The 20,927-nt window shown below is 41.8% G+C and overlaps 1 protein-coding gene across 3 annotated transcripts in view; it reads left to right on the top strand.

The window, feature by feature from the left end:
* Positions 1 to 20,927, top strand: part of JAG2 (jagged canonical Notch ligand 2) — an 88,754-nt gene that overhangs the window by 26,674 nt on the left and 41,153 nt on the right. For all 3 annotated transcript variants that reach the window (XM_058162870.1, XM_058162872.1, XM_058162871.1), the window contains exons 3-4: positions 18,573 to 18,627; positions 20,390 to 20,644. In XM_058162870.1, coding sequence (XP_058018853.1) covers positions 18,573 to 18,627; positions 20,390 to 20,644 — 310 coding nt within the window. The remainder of the gene's footprint in view (positions 1 to 18,572; positions 18,628 to 20,389; positions 20,645 to 20,927) is intronic.

Here is a 20,927-nt window from a genome sequence, read left to right as displayed (position 1 = left end):
TTGGCTTACACCTTTCAAAATTTACTCAAACATAATATCCCATTCCTGGATTCTCCTTAGTGAGGCTACGTTCCTGGGAGGTATTCGGCTCCCGGCCGGCTGGCTTCCAGTCGGACTGGTAGAGCCCCCAGACTTCATTCAGTGGTGCTTAAAATTTGTGAAGCTTTTGGAATTTTCAATATTTCTGCATAAATATGGCTTAAAATGTGATCTATTCTCTATGCAAGTTCTAAAGCTTGTGATAAAGAAAACCCAATTAAACATAAGAGTTAAAAACATTATATTTGTTTATTCATTGAGGAAAATTATCCAAAGCTACAAATGGGTGGTCCTCAGTTAACAACTGCAATTGGGACTAGCATCTCCACTGCTAAGTGACATGGTCATTAAGTGAAACATCACATGGTTGCACTGGACTCACAACATAGGTTTTGCTGTAATTAATCAAATTATAAGCAATCATTAAATGCAGCATGACATAATCATGACTTGAGACTTACTGCCAGGTTTTCTATTGACTTTGCTCATTGGAAGCTGACTGTGAAGCTCACAAATGGTGAGCTCAACTTTTTCAGTGTCATACAGCAATTGCTAAAGCAGACTATAGTTAACAAAGGACTACCTATATTTGAATGTGGCAAAAGTATGTGAATTTTTGTTTTCAGTAACTGGTTGCTGGGCACCAACTGCACCGAAACATTTCTGATAACTTGACTAGCACTGCACATTGTCTTGAAGGAATTTCAGGCCATTCCTCTTGACAGAACAACTTCAGCTCCTTGCATGAACTGTCGCTTCAGGTCCTTCCACAACAGTTTTACAGGAATTAAGTAGGAAGGGCTGAGTGAACAACTGAACCAATTCACCGAGAGGGGTTCCTTAGATGAGGATAAATTTAATATGAATACCTCTGGTTCTAGTCTACCATCTTTAATAATTGCATATTTTAAAATCTGGTAATCAACATTCAATCCATGATCTATACCAGTGATGGTGAACCTTTTTGACACAGAGTGCCCAAACTGGAATATGCGTGCATGTATGCACGCACACCAGAAATTCGAAGATCTGGCATGCGTGCACTGGCCAGCTAGTCTTCGGGTTTCTGGCATGCATGAAGACCAGCACCAGAAACCAGAAGAGCAACTGGCGATGGCGTACGTGCCCACAGAGAGGGTTCTGGGTGCCACTTCTGGCACACATGCCATAGGTTCATCATCATGGATCTATACAATAAGTTTGCATACAGAATTGTGACTCTCTTATTCTTGATTCTCTGTTGGTGTTAAGTAGACATCAACCAGTTAAGTAGACATCAACTAGTTAGAATCAAAGCAGTGGAACAAAAGGACAGGTCCCCTTCTTAAAAAGTAACTGGCTAAAGAATAGAAAACAAAAGAATAGAAATAAATGAACATTTCTCACAATGAAGAGATGCACCCAGTTAGGACCTCCAGGGATTTGTCAATTGTTAATTACGTGATCATTAATTGAATCTGCCTTCCTCCATTGACTTTGTCAGACATCGGCTGAGAAGGTTGCAAATGGCGATTATGACCCCAGAATACTGCATCCATTGTAAATACATGCTAGTTGCCACATTACTGTGGGGATGCAACAGTAGTAAATATGAGGACCAATTGTAAGTCACTTTTTCAATGATGTAATTTCAAATGAATGGTTGTAAGTTGAGAACTACTTGTATATTCAGATTGAAGCTTGGTTACATACATGCATAGCTTCTATTGAGACCAATATTAAAAATGGAGCAGCAAACTGTAAAAGGAAATGTTTTGCAAAAGTATTTTTTTCCAGGCAGAAATAAATTTGTCATCAAAAGTCAGATGAACCAATGATTCATTCCAAGAGGATAATTTCAGCCAATTCTTTAGATAACAGTTTTTTTTTTTATTTTGAATGTTTCAAAGGAACATTTTACTTCAACCCAAAGATCATCCTTTGGGGCAGAGCTAGAGATTTGCAATAAAATTCTGCTGTTTCAAGGCCTCCAACTATTTTTATGGTATTATTTGTGCTAGTTTCAAAACAGTATAGTACTCATGTTCTCAAGATGTAATGTTTTACCTTCAGGTTTGATGGGAGAAATATTTAACAGCATTCATTATGTGGAATGCTGCTGTTACATGTTCTGATCCTATTAATATACCGCTTTGTGGTATGTCATAGTGTGCTGAGATTCCAGTTTTTTTCCATTGTGCTTGGGAGAGAGAATCCAGGAATGGGTGTTGTTCTTCTCTTCTACCTGGAGACTGAGCCTGTCATCATTTTTGGTGACGCTTCTTTTGCCTGGTGACATCCCAGTTCGGCTCAGTCTTCAGCCAGAAAAGACGTTCAAAACAAAACGGCTTCAGAAGCCACATCGATTCCTGGATTCTCTTCAAAACTGTGAGACATAAGAGAAAATAATCCCTTTACGATCGCTGGCAAGCGATTTGCTAACTGGTCCACTGGTTATCCACCTTTCGGCTATTTGAGAGCTGAGGTCCCTGCCATTCCCACGACACAGCAGAGAGGGGCTTGATTTAGAGCCCATTCTAAAGAGCTGAGGCCCCTGGCATTACCCGTGCTGAAAGTGGCAGGGACTCAGTCCCTGCCCAGCTTCGCCTGGGCACACTGGTAGTGACTAACACGATTGGCACAAATCCAAGCCGCGGCAGCTGCAGTCCATTGCGGATCCATTCTGCCTATGATGCGGTTGAAAAGGGCGTCTCCTGTGCCTTTCATCAGCAAAAGTCCTCAGGAAGGGGACAATAGGGCTCTCCCTAGCCTCCCCAAGCTGCAGACAGAGCTCCTCCAGTAAAGAACGGCTGTCAAAGGAGCAATAGATCGGAGCCATAAGAAAGCCGCTGCAAGCAGCAGAGGCTCCAAGGAGGCCAAAAAGGACGCCAAATGGCACTAATAGGCCATTGAAAAAGAAATGTCCAAAGCCGAAAAGTCTGGAAAAAGCCAGCGTCTTGGAAGCCCTCCCAAGGGAGGAGCTGTCATTTCTCACCCTCCTGAGGAACGGCCATTAGAGCCTTGCAAAGAACCAAGCCAATAAGCTATCATGCCTGGTTACTAGATGGCGCTAGAGAGCTGCTTTCTCCAATTCATATGGAGACACTTGACAGAACTGAGGCTTTCTCTAATACAGCTTCCAGCCTATCTGCAGGAGGAACAGGGGGGCAAATTCCTCTTTTAAGATCAAGGCCAGTACCTGAGGCTACCTTTACCCCAACTGCAGCGGGGCTCCACTAAGGGAAAGACAATGGGTCAGAATTGTCTGACCATTTAAAAATGATTATTTCCCAGGCAATAACACAAGGAATAGCTGCAGGCCTGCAGCAAGGGAGTCAACTTCCCAAAGCTTTCCTCATTACCAGGCCCAGCAATTGCCACACATGGCACAGGGCACCTGGATGGAACCTTCCCTCTCAAGGCCCTTCCATTCGGAACGGAAATTCCTCTGGAGAGGAAGATGACATTATGGCTCTTTCGGAGGTTGAGGGGATTACCCCTGAACCATCACCCTTCTCAGCCCTCTTTCGACCTGACTTATTCAACTCCTTGTTGCACAAGGCCAAAAACAACCAATCTGGGATCTGTCCCTGACCTTGAGACAGCTCTAAGTACAATGGATTCCAGTCATATGCTCTTTTCAGAGCTGACCATTGAGAATGAGGTACTCCCATTGCCCAAGATCTTCCTGGACATGGTCCAGAGGCAATGGGCCAATCCAGGGACAGGACATTTCTGAGGCCCTGCAAACGCCAACTGTAGATAGCCCAGTGGCAGTCTTGACATCAATTGCACTCCTGCCCACTGATGCCATTGACGGCCTCAAGGTAAAAGACAAGAATTGGCTCTCCACAGAGCTCACCAGGCGGCGGCATGGGCAGTAAAACTGCTATTTCCACCTCATTTTTCAATCAGGCCTTCTTGCTCTGGCTTCGCCAAATTCAAGCGAGTGTTCCTCTGAGTATGTCAGTTTCACCAAGCCATCAATAAATTGGGGGCTGCCACTGAGTTCTTGGCTGATACCACCCTGAATGCTGCAAAATTCATTTCCTGTGTAACAGCCCCCCTGCTATGGCTTCGCCATTGGCAAGCTGATAACAAGAATAAGTGGAAGCGGGCATCTGCTCCCTTCATGGGCACAAGTTGTTCGGGGAGGCGTTGGACCCCATCCTTGTCGACAACAAGAACCAGGGGCAAAGCCATGCCTTCCTTGTACAGGTGGGACGACTGACGTCCCTTGCCCTATTTTCAGAGGCAGCCCTTTTGAGCCCCAGACAAGGGGCTTGATTACAATCAGTCCCAGAGGCTGTACCCTGGCAGACAATACAGAAAGCCAAACAAGTCTGGATTTCTGAACCGTCAAGCAGCCCTTTCGTGGGGCAGAAAGTCATCCCTATCGTCTCTCTCGGTGACTGCAAGGCCGACCCCCCAATCGGCGGCCGCCTCAGCGTCTATGCCCATCAATGGAAGGCCACAACATCAGACAATTGGGTTCTCAACATGGTGAGGTTCTATTTGGCACTCAAATTTCTCTCCACAAAACCCCCAAAGTTCCTTATATGTTGCCCCGTGTCAAGGGACACAACAAAGAGAGGCCTTATGGAAACTGCTATTCAGCATCTGCTGGATATACAGGCCATTCAACTGGTCCCTCAGGACCAAGAGGGGCAGGGATTTTATTCCATCTTTTTTGTGCTCCCAAAGAGCTCAGTGGGGTGGAGAACAATTCTATATCTGAAGAGACTGAAAAAAATACCTCACCTACAAACGTTCCAAGATGCAATTCCTCCAGTCGATATTGGAGAGCATCTGAGGGGGCAACTTCCTCACTTCCATAGACTTGACAGAGGTGTACCTACCTGTACCTATCCTGCCTTCTCATAGGCAGTACCTTTGATTCTTTTATGCAAACAAACAGCACCAATACAAGCCCTTGTCTTTTGGCCTATCATTGGCACCAAAGGCATTCACAATGCTGTTGGCAGCACTGGTGGCCCACCTACTCGCACTGCCAATTCGAGTCCACTGTTACCTGGACGATATCCAGGTACTCGAGGCCCATGGCTTTTCGATCAATACCAAGAAAAGCCATTTCTCTCTGACCACCCAATTGCTCCATCTGGAAGCAATCATAGACACTTCTTTGTGCATGGTCTCCCTTTCACCGGAGAGATAAGACAGCTTACAGACCTTGGCAAGGTGCATCCAGAACGAAGGTACAGTATCTCTGGCTCTCCTGTCACAACTCCTGGGCAAGATGTGTCCTAGATTTCCATCCTGGCATGTAGACATGGGCACATCTACATGCTAGGACCCTACAATGGTTCCTCCTGCCTTACCAAAGATCCGGCAGGAGCAAGTCAACAGCCAGGGTCCAAGTTCCATACAAGGTACTGCAGTCCTTCCAATGGTAGATGTCCCAGGCCATCAACAGGGGATGCCTGTTCAAAGAGCCCAACTGTCTGACCATCATGATGGATGCCAGCCTTTTCGGCTGGGGGGCATCTCCAGTCACTGATAGCCCAAGGCCAGTGGACTCAGATGGACCCAAACCACAATATCATCTGGCTGGAGCTCAGGGCGGCACACCTGGCTCTCAGGCAGTTCCACAGTACTGTGATCGAGCAACACATTCTGGTCTTGATGGACAACATGGGCACCAAGGCCCACAACAACTGCCAAAGAGGTACCCGTTCCAGGTCCCTTATGAAAGAGGCCAAACACCTGGGCCTCTGGGCGTAGAAACACCTTCTGTCCATAAGGGCAGAACACATTTCGGAGATGCGGAATGTGCAGGTGGACTGCCTCAGCAGAGTGACAGTGGACCATTCAGAACAGCGCCTGTACCCCACCCTATTTCAGGAACTGACAGATCACTTCAGTGTTCCAGTCCTAGACCTATTTGCCTCACCTTGCAACACTCATCTGCCAAGGTTCTTTAGCAGGTTTGCATCACTGGGGGTGGAAGGGGTCGATGCCCTCTGCATTGCCTCGGGGCCTCCTGTACCCCTTTCCTTCCCTCCTGCTAATTCCAGCGGTAATCAGGAGGGTATTGACAGAAAGGGTGGAGATATTACTATTGATCCCCCATTGGCTTAGAAGACCATGATTTGCCAACCTGGTCAATCTGTAGGTGGCCCGGTCCTGGAGGATACCTCAGGACAGAATCTCCCTCAGCCAGGGGGCCTTGATCCATATGGATCCACAGTGGCTCCATTTGGCACTTGAGCTGAGGGTCCTGAGTCAGTACAACCTTTCCTCCAGGGTTATCGAGACCATACAGGGCTCTAGAAAGCCATCCACCGACAGGGTATATGATGCTACCTGGAAGGCCTTTTGCACCTGGTGCTCCAGGACAAACACTGATCCTTCTTCAGTGTCAGTGGCTCAAGTCCTGGAGTTCCTCCAGGAAGGGTTGGACAAAGGGTTGACACCTAATACCATCCATAGGCAGGTGTTAGCACTGTCTTCGGTCTTGTCATGTGGGAGACGGGAGACTCTCATCAAACTTCCTACCATGTGCAGGTTCCTCGGACACTGGGACTTGACGAAAGTTTGAATGCCCTCACTGAGGGACCCTTCGAGCTAGCTTCCTCACATGTAAGGTGGCGTTCCTTGTGGCCATCACATCAGCCAGACGGATCTCAGATCTGGTGGCCCTTTCTGTGAGGAAAGATCTGTGTATTTTTCACCCTGACAGGGTGGTATCGTGTTTGGATCCCTCCTTCATCCCTAAGGTGAACTCCTGGTTCCATAGGGCCCAGGAATGTATATTGCCTGACTTCTGTCTGGGGTCAAAATACGCCCTGGAGAAGAGATGGTACACCTTGGACATGAGGAGTGCCCTCCACGACAGCAGTGTGGGCAACCCAGGCTTCTATAGAGGAGGTCTGTCAAGCAGCGACATGGTCCTTGGTATCCCCCTTCATTAGACGCTACAACTTGGATGCCTTCACATCAGCTGAAGCGGCCTTTGGATGGCGAGTCCTCCAGAGGGTCCACACTGAAGAGGGGCTGAGGATCAGACTTCTTCCCACCCATAAAACAGGCCAGCTTTGGTAAGTCCAATTCCTGGATTCTCTCTCTCCAGTGCAATGGAGAAGGGGCATTAGTCCTGCCTGAACGCTCCTTCTCATGGCGCTGGGAGAGAGAATCCAACCCCACCCTGACAGCTGTCTGGCTTACAGTCCAGGAGAGGCTCACAAGCCTCATCATCACTACGCCTTTGCCGAACTGGGAGGTCACCAGGCAAAGGAGGCGTCACCAAAAATGATGACAGGCTCAGTCTCCAGGCAGAAGAGAAGAGCAACATCCATTCCTGGATTCTCTCTCCCAGTGCCATGAGAAGGAGCATTCAGGTAGGACCAACGCCCCTTCTCTTCCTTTATGAATTGATCTAATAATGGAATTTGCTTGCTTCTTATTTGCAAATTTCTCTGCAGAAATATCCAAAAACGTGCTGATGTTTTATTCAATCATTATTGTCATCAGAGGTTTTCAGCTACATGAGGAATTTTCCAAAGGGGCCCTGTTAGTAGTGGCATTATCCATAGGTATTATAATTCATTTGTCTTTCTCTTTGTTTTAGCAGATGTATCATAATGTTCTATTTTTCATTTGGTCTTCAACTGTAAAGTAGTTAGTGATAATATGATAGACAGGAAACCATCACCAACATTGGGATGTTGAACTTATTTTTCTTTTCAATTGCCAATAACCCACTCTTCAGTTCTTACAAAAAAGTAGTTAGGTATTTTACACAACAGATGTATACCTTATATGTGCATGCTCATAACTTTTTAATTCCAATACTAAAATGGGATGGATGCCTATATCCTGTTCTAGATCAATGCTCTTATCATTCAGTTTATAAATGCCCTCCAGTTTTGAATAATATCTTCTATCTTCATTTGTCTTATAAATCTTTGAAACTGTTTGTTGTTCCAGAGAATACAGCATTGCCATGAGTCTTCACAAAGTAGTACATTTGTAATTTTGTGGGATCAATATAATTTCATATATATGTAATAAGCTCCTAATAATTTTCATGAGAAAAAGGCCATGGACTCATACAATATATGTAGTTAAAAATGTAAACCTTTCAGTTCTTATTTCTTCAACACTTGTTATCGCCCTAAGTTTGCAATATTTTTTCCTTTTATACTATTATAGTAAACAAGTGAAGTTATTTCTCAGAAAATATGAGAAATATGTATATAAATTTAAATGTAAAAATTCTTTAACTATCCAAAATGTTTATGTTGTAGAATGACTATCCTTGTTAATTTAGAACATAGAATAATAAGGTTGGAAGGGACTTTGGAAGTGTTCTAGTCCAACCCCTGTTGGAGCAGGAGATCTTATACCAATCTGAACAAATGGTTGGCCAATCTCTTCTTGAAAACAGGTTGACCTCCTCTTCTTTGTCAGAGCTCCTCAAGTACTAGAAGACTGCTATCATATCACTCTTAGTCCTTCTCTTCATTCAACTAGACCTACTTAGTTCTGTCAATTGTTGAGAACGGCAAGCCTGCAGACTCCTTATCTTTGTTGCCCTTCTTGATATTCTTTCTTGTGCTTCAGCATTATTTTGTGCCATGGTTAGAATTGAATGCGATATTCCAAGTGTGGTTTTTAAGAAACCCATGTTGGCTTCTAATAATTGCCTTGTTTATTCCTAGATGTTCACCAATATGCTGCTTGGTTATCTTTTCTAGGATTTTTCCAAGTATTGATGTCAGGCTGGTTTGACTGTAGTTTCCTGGAATCCACATTTTATCCTTTTTGAAGATTGGAACCACATCAGCTCTTTCCCAATCTTCTGGTAGTTCCCTTGTGTTCCAGGAGCTCTGAAAGATTTGGTTCTGAGATATACCTTCCAGTTCCTTCTAAACCCTGGGATGTAATCCATCTGGTCCTGGCAATTTGTACTTGTCCAGAATGGATGGGGGTTTTCTTATCATATTCTTGCCTATTTTGACTTGCATTCTTACTCAATCTTCTACAGTGATGCTTTTGATAGGCTGGATTATTATTTTTTCCTTTTGTGTGAAGACAGATTCATTAGATTAATGCTAAATTAAGTCCACTGCTGCTCTGCAATTAGGTTGTAGTGAGACCTTTATATATAGTTAGTGTGATATATCTGTTAACAAAAAATAGCCATCTGGCCAAATATTTTGGCCTGTGTAAATGATTTCCAAATGGCTAGTATTATGTATCAGTGGTGGGTTGCCCCGGGTTTGGTCCGGTTCTTGCGAACCGGTGGTAAAACCGGCGAGAGGCTCCACCCACCTGGCCAGATGTCATTATGGTCACTCTGCACATGCGCAGAAGCACGCGCGATCCCGTTGTGAATCAGTAGTAAAGGTAAGTAGAACCCACCCGTGTTATGCATAGTATCTGCCCTTAGCTTGAATACAGTGATACAAGGTAGAATGTCTTCATTACAGTATCCTATTTACCTATTGAAAGAACTAAAGACCTGTGCTAATAATTTAAGCTTCAGGGAGAGTTTGTAAAGACCAGAAGACATAAAATTAATGTCATTAAAATATTCCATTGTGTCAGAAATCAAAGAATATATGTGCTGTTTTGGAAGGGAGTTTATATAAATACACCTTTTAATTAAAAATAATTAGCATTGTAAAGATTTGGTTTCTTGGTCTGTAAAGTGTTATTTTATATAAGCAGTGAAGTTTTGTTTAAGAAAACAAATAAGAAACGGGTAAACTACATGGGACCTTCAAGGATAAGGTGACCAGACGTCCCGCTTTTGGCGGGACAGTCCCGCTTTTTAATAATTTGTCCCGCGTCATTTCAAAAAAGTCCCGATTTTTTTTTTAAAAAGTCCCACCTTCAGACGCAGACTCCATTCACTCCCATTCTGAAAATGGGAGGCGGCAACGCAAGAGGAGGAGGAGGAGGTGAGGGAGTGGGTGTTACAGACATCAAGCGGCATCTCTCCTCCACCCGCTCACGAGAGCGGGTGGAGGAGAGACGCCGCTTGACTTCGCCCACTGCAGGCTGCCTGGAAGAGCCGAGAAGGTGCCTGGAAGAGCCAAGAGCCGAGAGGAGAGCCGAGCCTGCCTGGAAGAGCCGAGAAGCAGTGCAGCAGCCATTTCTCCTCCTTCAGCCAGGTGGCGAGACCCAGCGCGCATGCGCAGCCCCGCCACCCCACCCTCCGTCAATGGTGTCCCACTTCGCCATCACTGAAATCTGGTCACTTGATTCAAGGAGGTTTTTTTTTTTTGCAGTCCTAAATTTTTATGCCTCTTTTTACAGCAAGTAAAATAATTGCATTGAACCCTAAAGGTTTGACATTTAGAAACAACCCCAGTCCATCCTTTTGAATGGCATTACATCATTATTACCATCTGCAGTTCTCATCTTCTGGAAATATTTATTTACAAAGAAAATGGCTTCTAGCAGGAAAATGGCTATGTCTCTGATTCACACATGGGTTATGCAACTATACCAAGCCCATTCAGAACTTGTAAAGTTGTTTGGTTGCCCTGTAGTATAAACCATACAACTAAACAGCTCTTACTAAACTATAACACTGGTAGGTTTTTGTTAAACAGGGTCACCATTATTCTTGTGTTCAAGCTATATTAGGGAGCATGCTCCCCAAAAAACTATAATGCCATTATAACTCCCTCGTCATCTTCTAAGCTTCCTACTATATCCAGTGGTGGTTCATTTCTTGGGAAGAGTGATAAAAGATTCATTTTGTAGGGAGTCCTCAAATTTCTGTTGTGTCATTATTGGCACTGAGGAATTGTCGTCTAAGAGACATGCCTCACCTAATTCCAACCAGGAGCAGGATACAGGCCTTTTTACCTCCAACAGCCTCATTAGTCATTGTCTTGCTAATGAAATGGTAGTTTACTTATATTCTACAAGACAAATAAAGGTTTGGGTAGAAGCCAAGAGAACTTGGAGAGAGGCAGTTAATAAATTAAGAAGAGAGAAAAGAAAGGGAGAGAACAGTATGTAGACAACAGAAATTATTGGCCCCTGTAAAAAAATGAACGATCAGTCTGAAAGCATTACATTCTGTCTAAACATTCAAACAATTTGCGTATTATCTTTTCATGAAATGCTATTGTTAATTTTTTTAATTGTTTATAAACAGCTGCTCTTTAGAGTAAATGAAAGACAAACTATTCCCTATCCCCACAATAAAATACCATGTTCTCAGGAAGAAAGTTAAAAACACAAAAGGGAACATGAGGTTAAGAATTGTTGCATCTTATTATTTAAGGATAGTAAAATTATCAATAATATTTATCACTAAGCAAACTCATGCTACTTCTGACAAAACAATTATTTACTCAGTTCTTGAAAAGGGCAAATGTGCAGAAGAAGGCCCCAGGCAGCTGGGCTGGTTTCAAACTAGGACTCTTTTTTTATTTTATTTTTTATTTTGTCACAACAGTATACGCAAACATTGACATAAAAACAACAACATATCATATAAACATATATATAGGCTAAAATATGTATAAAATATAAAATATAGGCTAAAATATGTATATATATAAGCAAAAGTATCAATTTGATATAATGAAAGGGAACAATAGGACAGGAACGGTAGGCACTTTTGTGCTCTTATGCACGCCTCTTATAGTCCTCTTAGGAATGGGGTGAGGTCAATAGTAGACAGTTTTTGGTTGAAGATTTTGGGATTTTGAGAAGAGACCACAAGTCAGGTAGTGTGTTCCAAGCATTAACAACTCTGTTACAGAAGTCATATTTTCTGCAATCAAGATTGAAGCGATTAACATTAAGTTTGAATCTATTGTTTGCTCTTGTATTATTGCGATTGAAGCTGAAATAGTCTTTAACAGGAAGGACATTGCAATAGATGATTTTGTGTGTTAAACAGAGGTCTTGTCGGAGTCGGCGGAGTTCTAAGTTTTCTAATCCCAGGATTTCAAGTCTGGTGGTATAAGGTATTGTTGTTTTCAGAGGAGCGGAGAACTCTTCTTGTAAAATATTTCTGGACGCGTTCAATTGTATTGATGTCTGAGATGTGGTATGGGTTCCAGACAGGTGAGCTGTATTCAAGAATAGGTCTAGCAAATGTTTTGTATGCTCTGGTTAGTAGTGTAGAGTTTTTAAAAAAGAAACTGCGTAAAATTAGGTTTGCAACTTTTAGAGCTTTTTTTGTTATGTAGTTGCAGTGGTCTTTGGCACTTAGGTCATTTGATATGAAAACTCCAAGACCTTTAACAGGGTGGGGGTCATCTGTAAAGTAATGTCCATCAAGCTTGTACTTAGTGTTAGGGTTCTTTTTCCCAATATGCAAGACTGAGCATTTGCTGGTTGAGATTTGGAGTTGCCAAGTTTTAGACCAATCGGATACAAAGTCAGGGTCTTTTTGTAGGGTAGAAGTATTGTTGGTGGTATTAAATAGTTTGACATCATCAGCAAAGAGAACACAATAACTTGAGATAAGGTCCCAGAGTATGAATATAGTATGAAGAGCGTTGGTCCAAGAACGCTGCCTTGGGGAACATTGACAGGAACAGGATTTGATAGAGCGTTGCCAATTTTGACCACTTGTTGTCTGTTTGACAGAAAGGCATTTATCCAATTGTGAAGAGGTCCTGAAATGCCATAGGATTTTAGTTTTAGGAGAAGTTTATCATGTACTACTGAGTCAAAAGCTTTGCAGAAATCTATGTAGATTGCATCTATTTCTTTGCCTTGATCAATGTTTGTAGTCCATATGTTTTTGCAGTGGAGAAATTGTAAATTACATGATAAATTCTTCTGAAACCAAATTGTTTATTAGAGAGTAGGTTGTTTGTTTCTAGGTGGAGGGTAATGGATTGGTTGATGATAGATCCCATTACTTTGCAGGTGACGCAGCATAGAGAGATTGGTCTGTAATTTTCAACTAGGCTGGGACTCTTATAACCAGGTCCTTCTGAAATGAAGAAGAATGAAGACTGGGGCGTAAATAGAGGTCATTTCCAGGGTATGAGAACAGCCTTGGCAGCATGCACAAAAGGTGGCATGAAGAAGGTCCAAGCTGATACAGCAGTGGCATTTGATAGTGGTGGCAGGGGCAGCTGACGGCAGCTGATAGACATAAATGCAGGTGGGCCTGAATTTTGTTTATACAATAGCAGGAATGATGTAAGAGCCAGAACTTCAAGGACAAATCATAAGTCCCTTCATTCAGTATCATTGTAATTTCAAACAATCACTGAATAAATGGATGTTAAGCAAGGACTGCCTGCATTGTTTCTCACTTAAGTCTTTTCTTTTGTAACTTAAATATTTCCATCCCTTTCACTGTTCCTCTGAGCTTAATTTCCAAATTCTCCACAAGGGTGGGACTTAACAACTCTGACAGACTCAGTCTTTCAATCTGAACAGACAAGTACAACCCATGCCAAGCTGCGGTCTCCACCACTATGGAGAAGTGTCACATACACACTTTGGGTCTATACTTTGGGTTGTATGTATGTATTAAGAGTCCTGTTGATTCCAGGCATTGCATTATGGTCTCAATGACAAGGACACATCAATGCAATTGTCTTGACAAATAGCAATAGCGCTTAGACTTATAGACCACTTCACAGTGCTTTACAGCCTTCTCTAAGCAGTTTACAGAGTGAGCAGGTTGCCCCAACTATCAGTCCTCATTTTACCAACCTCGGAAGGATGGAAGGCAGAGTCACCCTTGAGCTGGTCAGAATCAAACTGGAGTGAGCAGTGAGTTAGCCTGCAGTACTGATTCTAACCACTGTGCCACCACAGCTCTTGAAATACAATTCAAGAATTGTCCTTGATTTTCTTAGTTGGATGCCTTTTAAAGAGAACAAACCCTCTCTCATGATCTGGACTGTCTCTGCTAATGCATCTCAAGATAGCTTTTATTTTTTTTGGAACCTGAATCCAACTGATGGCTCATATTTAATTTATAGTCAACAAGATACCAAGTCTTTTTAGAATAACAGAGTTGGAAGGACCTTGAAGATTTTCTGATCCAACCCCCTTCTCAAGCAGGAGACCCTATAACATTTGAGACAAGTGCTTGTCCAATCGCTTCTTAAAAACATCCAGAGCACCCACAACTTCTGAAGGCAAACTGTTCCAGTGATTAATTTTTCTAATTCAGGAAATTTCTCCTTATTTCTAGATTGATTAGCTCCTTGATTAGCTTCCTGCCATTGCTTCTTGTTTTGCCTTCATGTGCTTTGGAGTCCTTCTTTTCATTAAATTACAGATATACCCAATTCCTGCAACCATTCTTCATATATTTTAGCCTCCAGTCCCCTAATCATCTTTGTTGCTCTTCTCTGTTCTCTTTCTAGAATCACATAATCTTTTATCGTGGCAATAAAAACTGGGTGCAATATTCCAAGTGGATCTTACAGAATTTTAAAAGTCATGCTAATGCTTCCTGTGATCTTGATTCTATCTCTCTGTTAATATATTATTATTATTATTATTATTATTATTATTATTATTATTATTATTATTATTATTATTATTATTATTATTATTATTATTATTATTATTTATTTATTTATTTATTTATTTATTTATTTATTGAATTTTTATACCGCCCTTCTCCCGAAGGACTCAGGGCGGTTTACAGCCAAGATAAAAACGACAGTAATATACAAATAAAACAATGAATTAAAAAACTTATTAGACATATGGCCGAATTTATTTATTTATTTATTTATTTATCAAATTTATATACCGCCCTATCTCCCGAAGGACTCAGGGCGGTGTACAGGCATTTAAAACACATAAATACAATGTAAGAAATATAAAAACAGTTAAAAAACTTATTCTAAACGCCTGTTAATTTAAAATTAAAAATATAAAATAAAAGCCAATTTAAAAACCAGTAATTTAAAATTTAAAATTTAGCTCAGCCCTGCACAATTAAATAAATATGTTTTAAGCCCGCGGCGGAAGGTCCGGAGGTCCGAAAGCTGACGAAGACCGGGGGGTAGTTCATTCCAGAGGGTGGGGGCCCCCACAGAGAAGGCCCTTCCCCTGGGCGTCGCCAGACGACATTGCCGCGCTGACGGCACCCTGAGGAGACCCTCTCTGTGAGAGCGCACGGGTCGGTGAGAGATATTCGGTAGCAGTAGGCGGTCCCGTAGGTAACCCGGCCCAATTAAAACATTAAAATAATAAAACCCCATAAAATTTATAAAATTATATCAAATATTAAAATATTAAAACTAATAAATCCTATGCCAGTCCTGCGCGAATAAACAAATAGGTCTTCAGTTAGCGGCGAAAGGTCCGAAGGTCCGGCAGTTGACGAAGTCCAGGGGGAAGTTCGTTCCAAAGGGTGGGAGCCCTCACAAAGAAGGCCCTTCCCCTGGAGGCCGCCAGCCAACATTGCTTGGCGGACGGCACCCTGAGGAGTCCCTCTCTGTGTGAGCGTACGGGTCGGTGTGAGGCATTTGGTAACAGCAGGCGGTCCCGTAAGTACCCTGGCCCTAAGCCATGGAGCGCTTTAAAGATAGTCACCAAAACCTTGAAGTGCACCCGAAAGACCACAGGTAGCCAGTGCAGTCTGCGCAGGAGTGGTGTTATATGGGAGCCACGTGCAGCTCCCTCTATCACCCGCGCAGCTGCATTCTGAACTAACTGGAGCCTCCAGGTGCTCTTCAAGGGGAGCCCCATGTAGAGAGCATTGCAGTAATCCAAGCGAGAGGTAACCAGAGCATGAGTGACCGTGCATAGGGCATCCCTGTCAAGGAAGGGGCGCAACTGGCGAACCAGGCGAACCTGATAAAAAGCTCTCCTGGAGACGGTCGTCAGGTGACCTTCAAAAGACAACCGCCCATCCAGGAGAATGGCGAAGTTGTGCACTCTTTCCACTGGGGCCAATGATATAGCCTAGGACTCTGTTAGATTTTTGGTGGCTGCAGCATACTGATGACTCATTTAAGTGATTGTCCACTAGGACTCCAAGATTCTTCTCACAGCTATTAGTGCCATCTATTCTCTACCGTGCATTTGGTTTTTCTTCCTAAGTGTAGATCCTTACTTTTCTCACCACTGAATTTCATTTTGTTGGATAGGGTCCAGTGTTCAAGTGTCAAGATCATTCTGGATCTTGAACCTATCCTCTGGGGTGTAAGCTAGTCCTACAGCTTGGTATCATATGCAAATGTGCTACTGCAAGCTAGTAGTAACTTTTCAGCTAGAATGTTAGCTGTCCCTCCCAGTTTCATAATATTTGCAACCTTTATAAATGTCCTTCAACTCCCTCATCTAACTCATTGATAAAAATATTCAATGGCATGGAGCTTAAGCATAGGCAGTACCCAGTAGCAGCGCACAAATCCCTCCAAGCCTATTTGGAACCTCTATCAGCACTCTTTCAGTACAGTTGTTCTGTCAACTATGAGTCTTCATTATCATTGAAAGTGTGACATCCAGAGAAGGAGGAACTGAGAAAAAATAGGATCTGCATATGAGGATTCAGAAGAGTGAATTTTGATTAATTTCCCCAAGGGAATGTAGCATGGATATAATGACTACATATTCTTTAGGAGAGACGTGTGCAAGAATCATGGGAGCTTCCACAAAAAGCATTCTAGAGCATAACATGCAACTGTCAACAAGCAATAAATTATTTTCATGTATATTCAAAACATTCTATAACAGATGATTTCAGCAGATGATTTTATACTTTCTGACCTACACTTCTCTGACCTACACTTCTCTATATTAGTTTCTCAAATACACATTATTCATTCATTTGTGATTTCAATTTAACCTCTTACATTTTAGGTCAGAATATTCCATCTTTTGTAGTCATCAGATGAACTCATAGATGCTGACTTTGAGTGCCCAGCTTGGTCAGTTGGGAGTTTTATATAAACTTTTATTAACATAATGGATGAATAGGTTAGATAGAATCCTTATATCGAATTGACATGTATTCAGTCTGTTAGATTCAATTTTCACACATTTTATCTTTGCCACAAAGCCACTCAAAATCTAGTTTTATCCCAAGTCTGGTCAGGTTATTCCATACAAACTAGGATCTTTTAATTAGAGGTGATTTTCAGCCAACAAAAAGAGTTGAACATAGACTGTGGCATACTTTAATCTTTCATTTCTCTAATTTCAAAACTGGGAAACTTATCTATTCTTGTCCTCCTTTCTATAGTCTAATATTTTGTTTAACCTAGAATTACTTTACAATTACTTTAAAATTGCCTTTGCAATTAATTATTTAAAACACCTTTTTAATTATTTAAAAAAACAGGTACAATCTTGGGGAAATTTTCTTAAATAATATTTTTGGTAGTAGTGATTGGGTTTTTGAATAGCAAGTAGTATCTGCTACCAGACATTTCTTGACTAAGTCTTATAAATTTGCTTTGCAACAGGTCAGATCACTGCATAAATGAATTAAATCTTTCTGGAAGAAGCAAGCTATTGTTTTCGAATACATGATGCTAGTGTTAAATCTGATTCACGAAGCGGTCGAAGTGCTGTCCCGGTGTCTGGAAGCTGTACGGGTCTGGATGGGGAGAAACAGACTCAAGCTCAATCCCTCCAAGACGGAGTGGCTGTGGATGCCGGCACCCCGGTACAGTCAGCTGCATCCGCAGCTGACTGTTGGGGGCGAGTTAGTGGCCCCAAAGGAGGTGGTTCACAACTTGGGCGTCCTCCTCGATGGGCGGCTGTCCTTTGATGAACATCTGGCGGCCGTCTCCAGGAGGGCCTTTTACCTTTGGTCCGCCAGTTGCGTCCCTTCCTTGACCAGGATGCCTTATGCACAGTCACTCACACTCTGGTTACGTCTAGGTTGGATTACTGCAATGCTCTCTACATGGGGCTGCCCTTGAGGTGCACCCGGAGGCTACAGTTAGTCCAGAATGCAGCTGCGCGAGTAGTAACGGGAGCCGCTCGTGGCTCCCACGTAACATCACTGCTCCGTAGTCTGCACTGGCTTCCTGTGGTTTTTCAGGTGCGCTTCAAGATTTTGGTTACCACCTTTAAAGCACTCCATGGCTTAGGACCCGGGTACTTACGAGACTGCCTGCTGTTATCTTTTGCCTCCCACTGACCCGTACGCTCTCACAGAGAGGGTCTCCTTAGGGTGCCATCCGCCAAACAGTGTCGGCTGGCGGCCCCCAGGAGTAGGGCCTTCTCTGTGGGGGCAGCGACGCTCTGGAACGAACTTCCCCCTGGCCTACGTCAAGTGCCTGATCTTCGGACCTTCCGTCGTGAGCTCAAAACACACTTATTCATTCAAGCGGGACTGGCATAATAGTGTTGAATTTTAATTTGGGGTTTTGTTAATATTTTAAAATTTTACATCTAAATTTTTAATTATCAGCCTTTTATAATCTGCTATGTCTTAAATGTTGTTTTAATTGTATATATCTTGTGTTTTAGTTTTGGCTGTACACCGCTCTGAGTCCTTCGGGAGAAGGGCGGTATAAAAATTTAATAAATAAAAAATAAAATGATGTATGTCATTTTCAGAGGATTCTGATATAGATTTAGCCTCTCCAGTAACTGATTTGTATGCTTTGTTTCAGAGGTCATTCACATTAACAATAGAAGCCTGGGACTGGGATAATGAAACAAAAGCTGGTGAGTATATTCTTAAAGAATTTGAACTCTCAAAGCTGACAGTTATGAGGAAATAGACATCTTATAGGAAACATTTTGAATTTACAGCTTGGCAGATAAAATTAAAACAGAAAGATTTGTTTATATGTTCCTTCTGTACACCAAATGTTAAATTGGGAATATTAGTTAAGATAAAGATTAAGAGACATAGTCTAACCTGTATTTTGTATTCTCAGATATATATATAGGTAGATTCTGAAATATGTGTAAAAAGCACCCTATTTTTCAGAGTATAAGATGCACCTGAGTATAAGACGCACTTTAGTTTTTGGGGAGGAAAATAAGAAAAAAGCTGATTGGCAGGTGGATCAGCCTCCAAGATTACCCCCAATCAGCTGTTCCCAGAGGTGAATTTTAGCAGCAGGTTCGTTGGTTGTGAGCTCTGTGCCTTGCCCTTTTTTTTTTTTTTGCTTTTTTTGCTTCTCCCCCCCCCCCCCCCCCCGCTCTGAAAGGTCTGAAACTCTGTTTCAGAAAAAAACTCTTTTTTCTGCCTCTGGAAAGCCTCCGAAACAACTTCAGAAAAAAAGCCTCTGAAGCTCTGTTTGGAGGCTTCTTTTCTGAAGCTCTGTTTGGGGCTTCTTTTCTAAAGCCTTGTTTCTGATGCTTTTTTCAGCCTCTGAAACCTCCGTTTGAGAAGATGGGTAGGGCTACATTCGGAGTATAAGATGCACCCAGATTTTCACCCTCTTTTGGGGGGGGGAAAGGTGCGTCTTGTACTCCAAAAAATACGGTATATGAAAAATATATACTCAACAGTAATTCTGGTAGTATTCTTTTGAGCTGTTTTAACTATTGATATCGTCACATCCGAATCATTACTCTACAGTAATAGAGTAGTAAAATTTGACCTTCCTTATCTTTTGTATATATTTATAAAGGCACCTATAAGCTTTTGTATACTGTTCATAGTATTTTTGGCTAATCATTTCTTTTAGTATCTTAGATGTTTGAAGACAGAAATATACTAACTTGTCTTTGGGGTTTGAGTAAAAAAATACATCTCGTCCCAGGAAATAAAAATATAATAGCTGACATCAGGGATCTCAAACTCAAAAGGATAGTACAATACTCCAAATAAATCTCTGGAAGCTTTGAGGTAACTTGAAGAAGCATTGAGAAAACTTGAGGAAATATTCATAATGTAGTAGAGATCTTTTTTCACAAGATTCCCCCTCCCCCAGGCCTTCACATTGCTAATTTCTATATAGGAAGAAATGCGAATTCAATGCAATTACTGAACTCTATAGTCTTTTGTCTTAAACCACAACATAAATTCTACTATCTTCCCAATTTATAGAAAAATATGGGATGAAAGGCAAAACACTAATGCAACAAGAGAAGGTTGAACCACAATTTTACCCTTCTGTAATGGGGGTATGCAGGAATCTTGTACTGTATTTCATTTGTCACTGGTTACTTCTTTTAGTTTATTTGTTTTTCGTGTGTGACCTTTTTCTTTTCTGAAAATAGGAATCCCTTTCTAACCAGCAGCAGCTTCCCTGTATCCTTAACAACATGATTTCCCTCATTCTTAAGAATAATTTTCTTTCTATAACAAGTGGAAACCTAGAAAGGCTTTACTGTACATTCTTAAATGGGTGTGCTGATTAACATTTTCTGAACTTCTGGCCACATTTTGTCCTTTTGCAACTATATTGCTCTCCTTTGCTAACATGCTCTATATTAAAATGTTTGTTTAAATTCTTCATCTTTCAATTTTTAGATGAAAAATTATTAATTGACAGAGTATCATCTGCGGGTATGATCAACCCAGAGGATAGATGGACAACAGTACAGTTGAATGGCCCTGTTGCTCATTTTGAAGCACAAATAAGAGTGAAGTGTGATGAAAACTATTATGGACCACAGTGCAATAAATTTTGTGGCCCGCGTGATGACTTTGTGGGCCATTACACATGTGACCAAAATGGAAATAAGGCTTGTATGGAAGGCTGGATAGGTGATGAATGTAAACAAGGTACTATATTTCTCATGTTTTATAATGCAGCAGTTATATTGGAATTATGATGTGTTTTTATGGCAAAAGAGGAGAAGTGGCCAGACTAAGGATTTTAACTACTCCCCAAGCCTATTTTTGTAGATACCCTCATGACTGAAATGTAGTAGTAAACTATCCATTTTAATAGATAATCCACTATTTTCTTTGTTTTATTTATACACACACGTAAGTTAAAAAAAATCAATAGTAAATGTATTACGCCTCTGGCATTCATAACTGATAACAAAGTTCATATTATCAA

Source organism: Ahaetulla prasina, chromosome 1, assembly GCF_028640845.1.
Source record: "Ahaetulla prasina isolate Xishuangbanna chromosome 1, ASM2864084v1, whole genome shotgun sequence".
NCBI classification, from domain to species: domain Eukaryota; kingdom Metazoa; phylum Chordata; class Lepidosauria; order Squamata; family Colubridae; genus Ahaetulla; species Ahaetulla prasina.
Note: the sequence above shows the minus strand (reverse complement) of the source record. Positions and strands in the feature narration are given on the sequence as shown.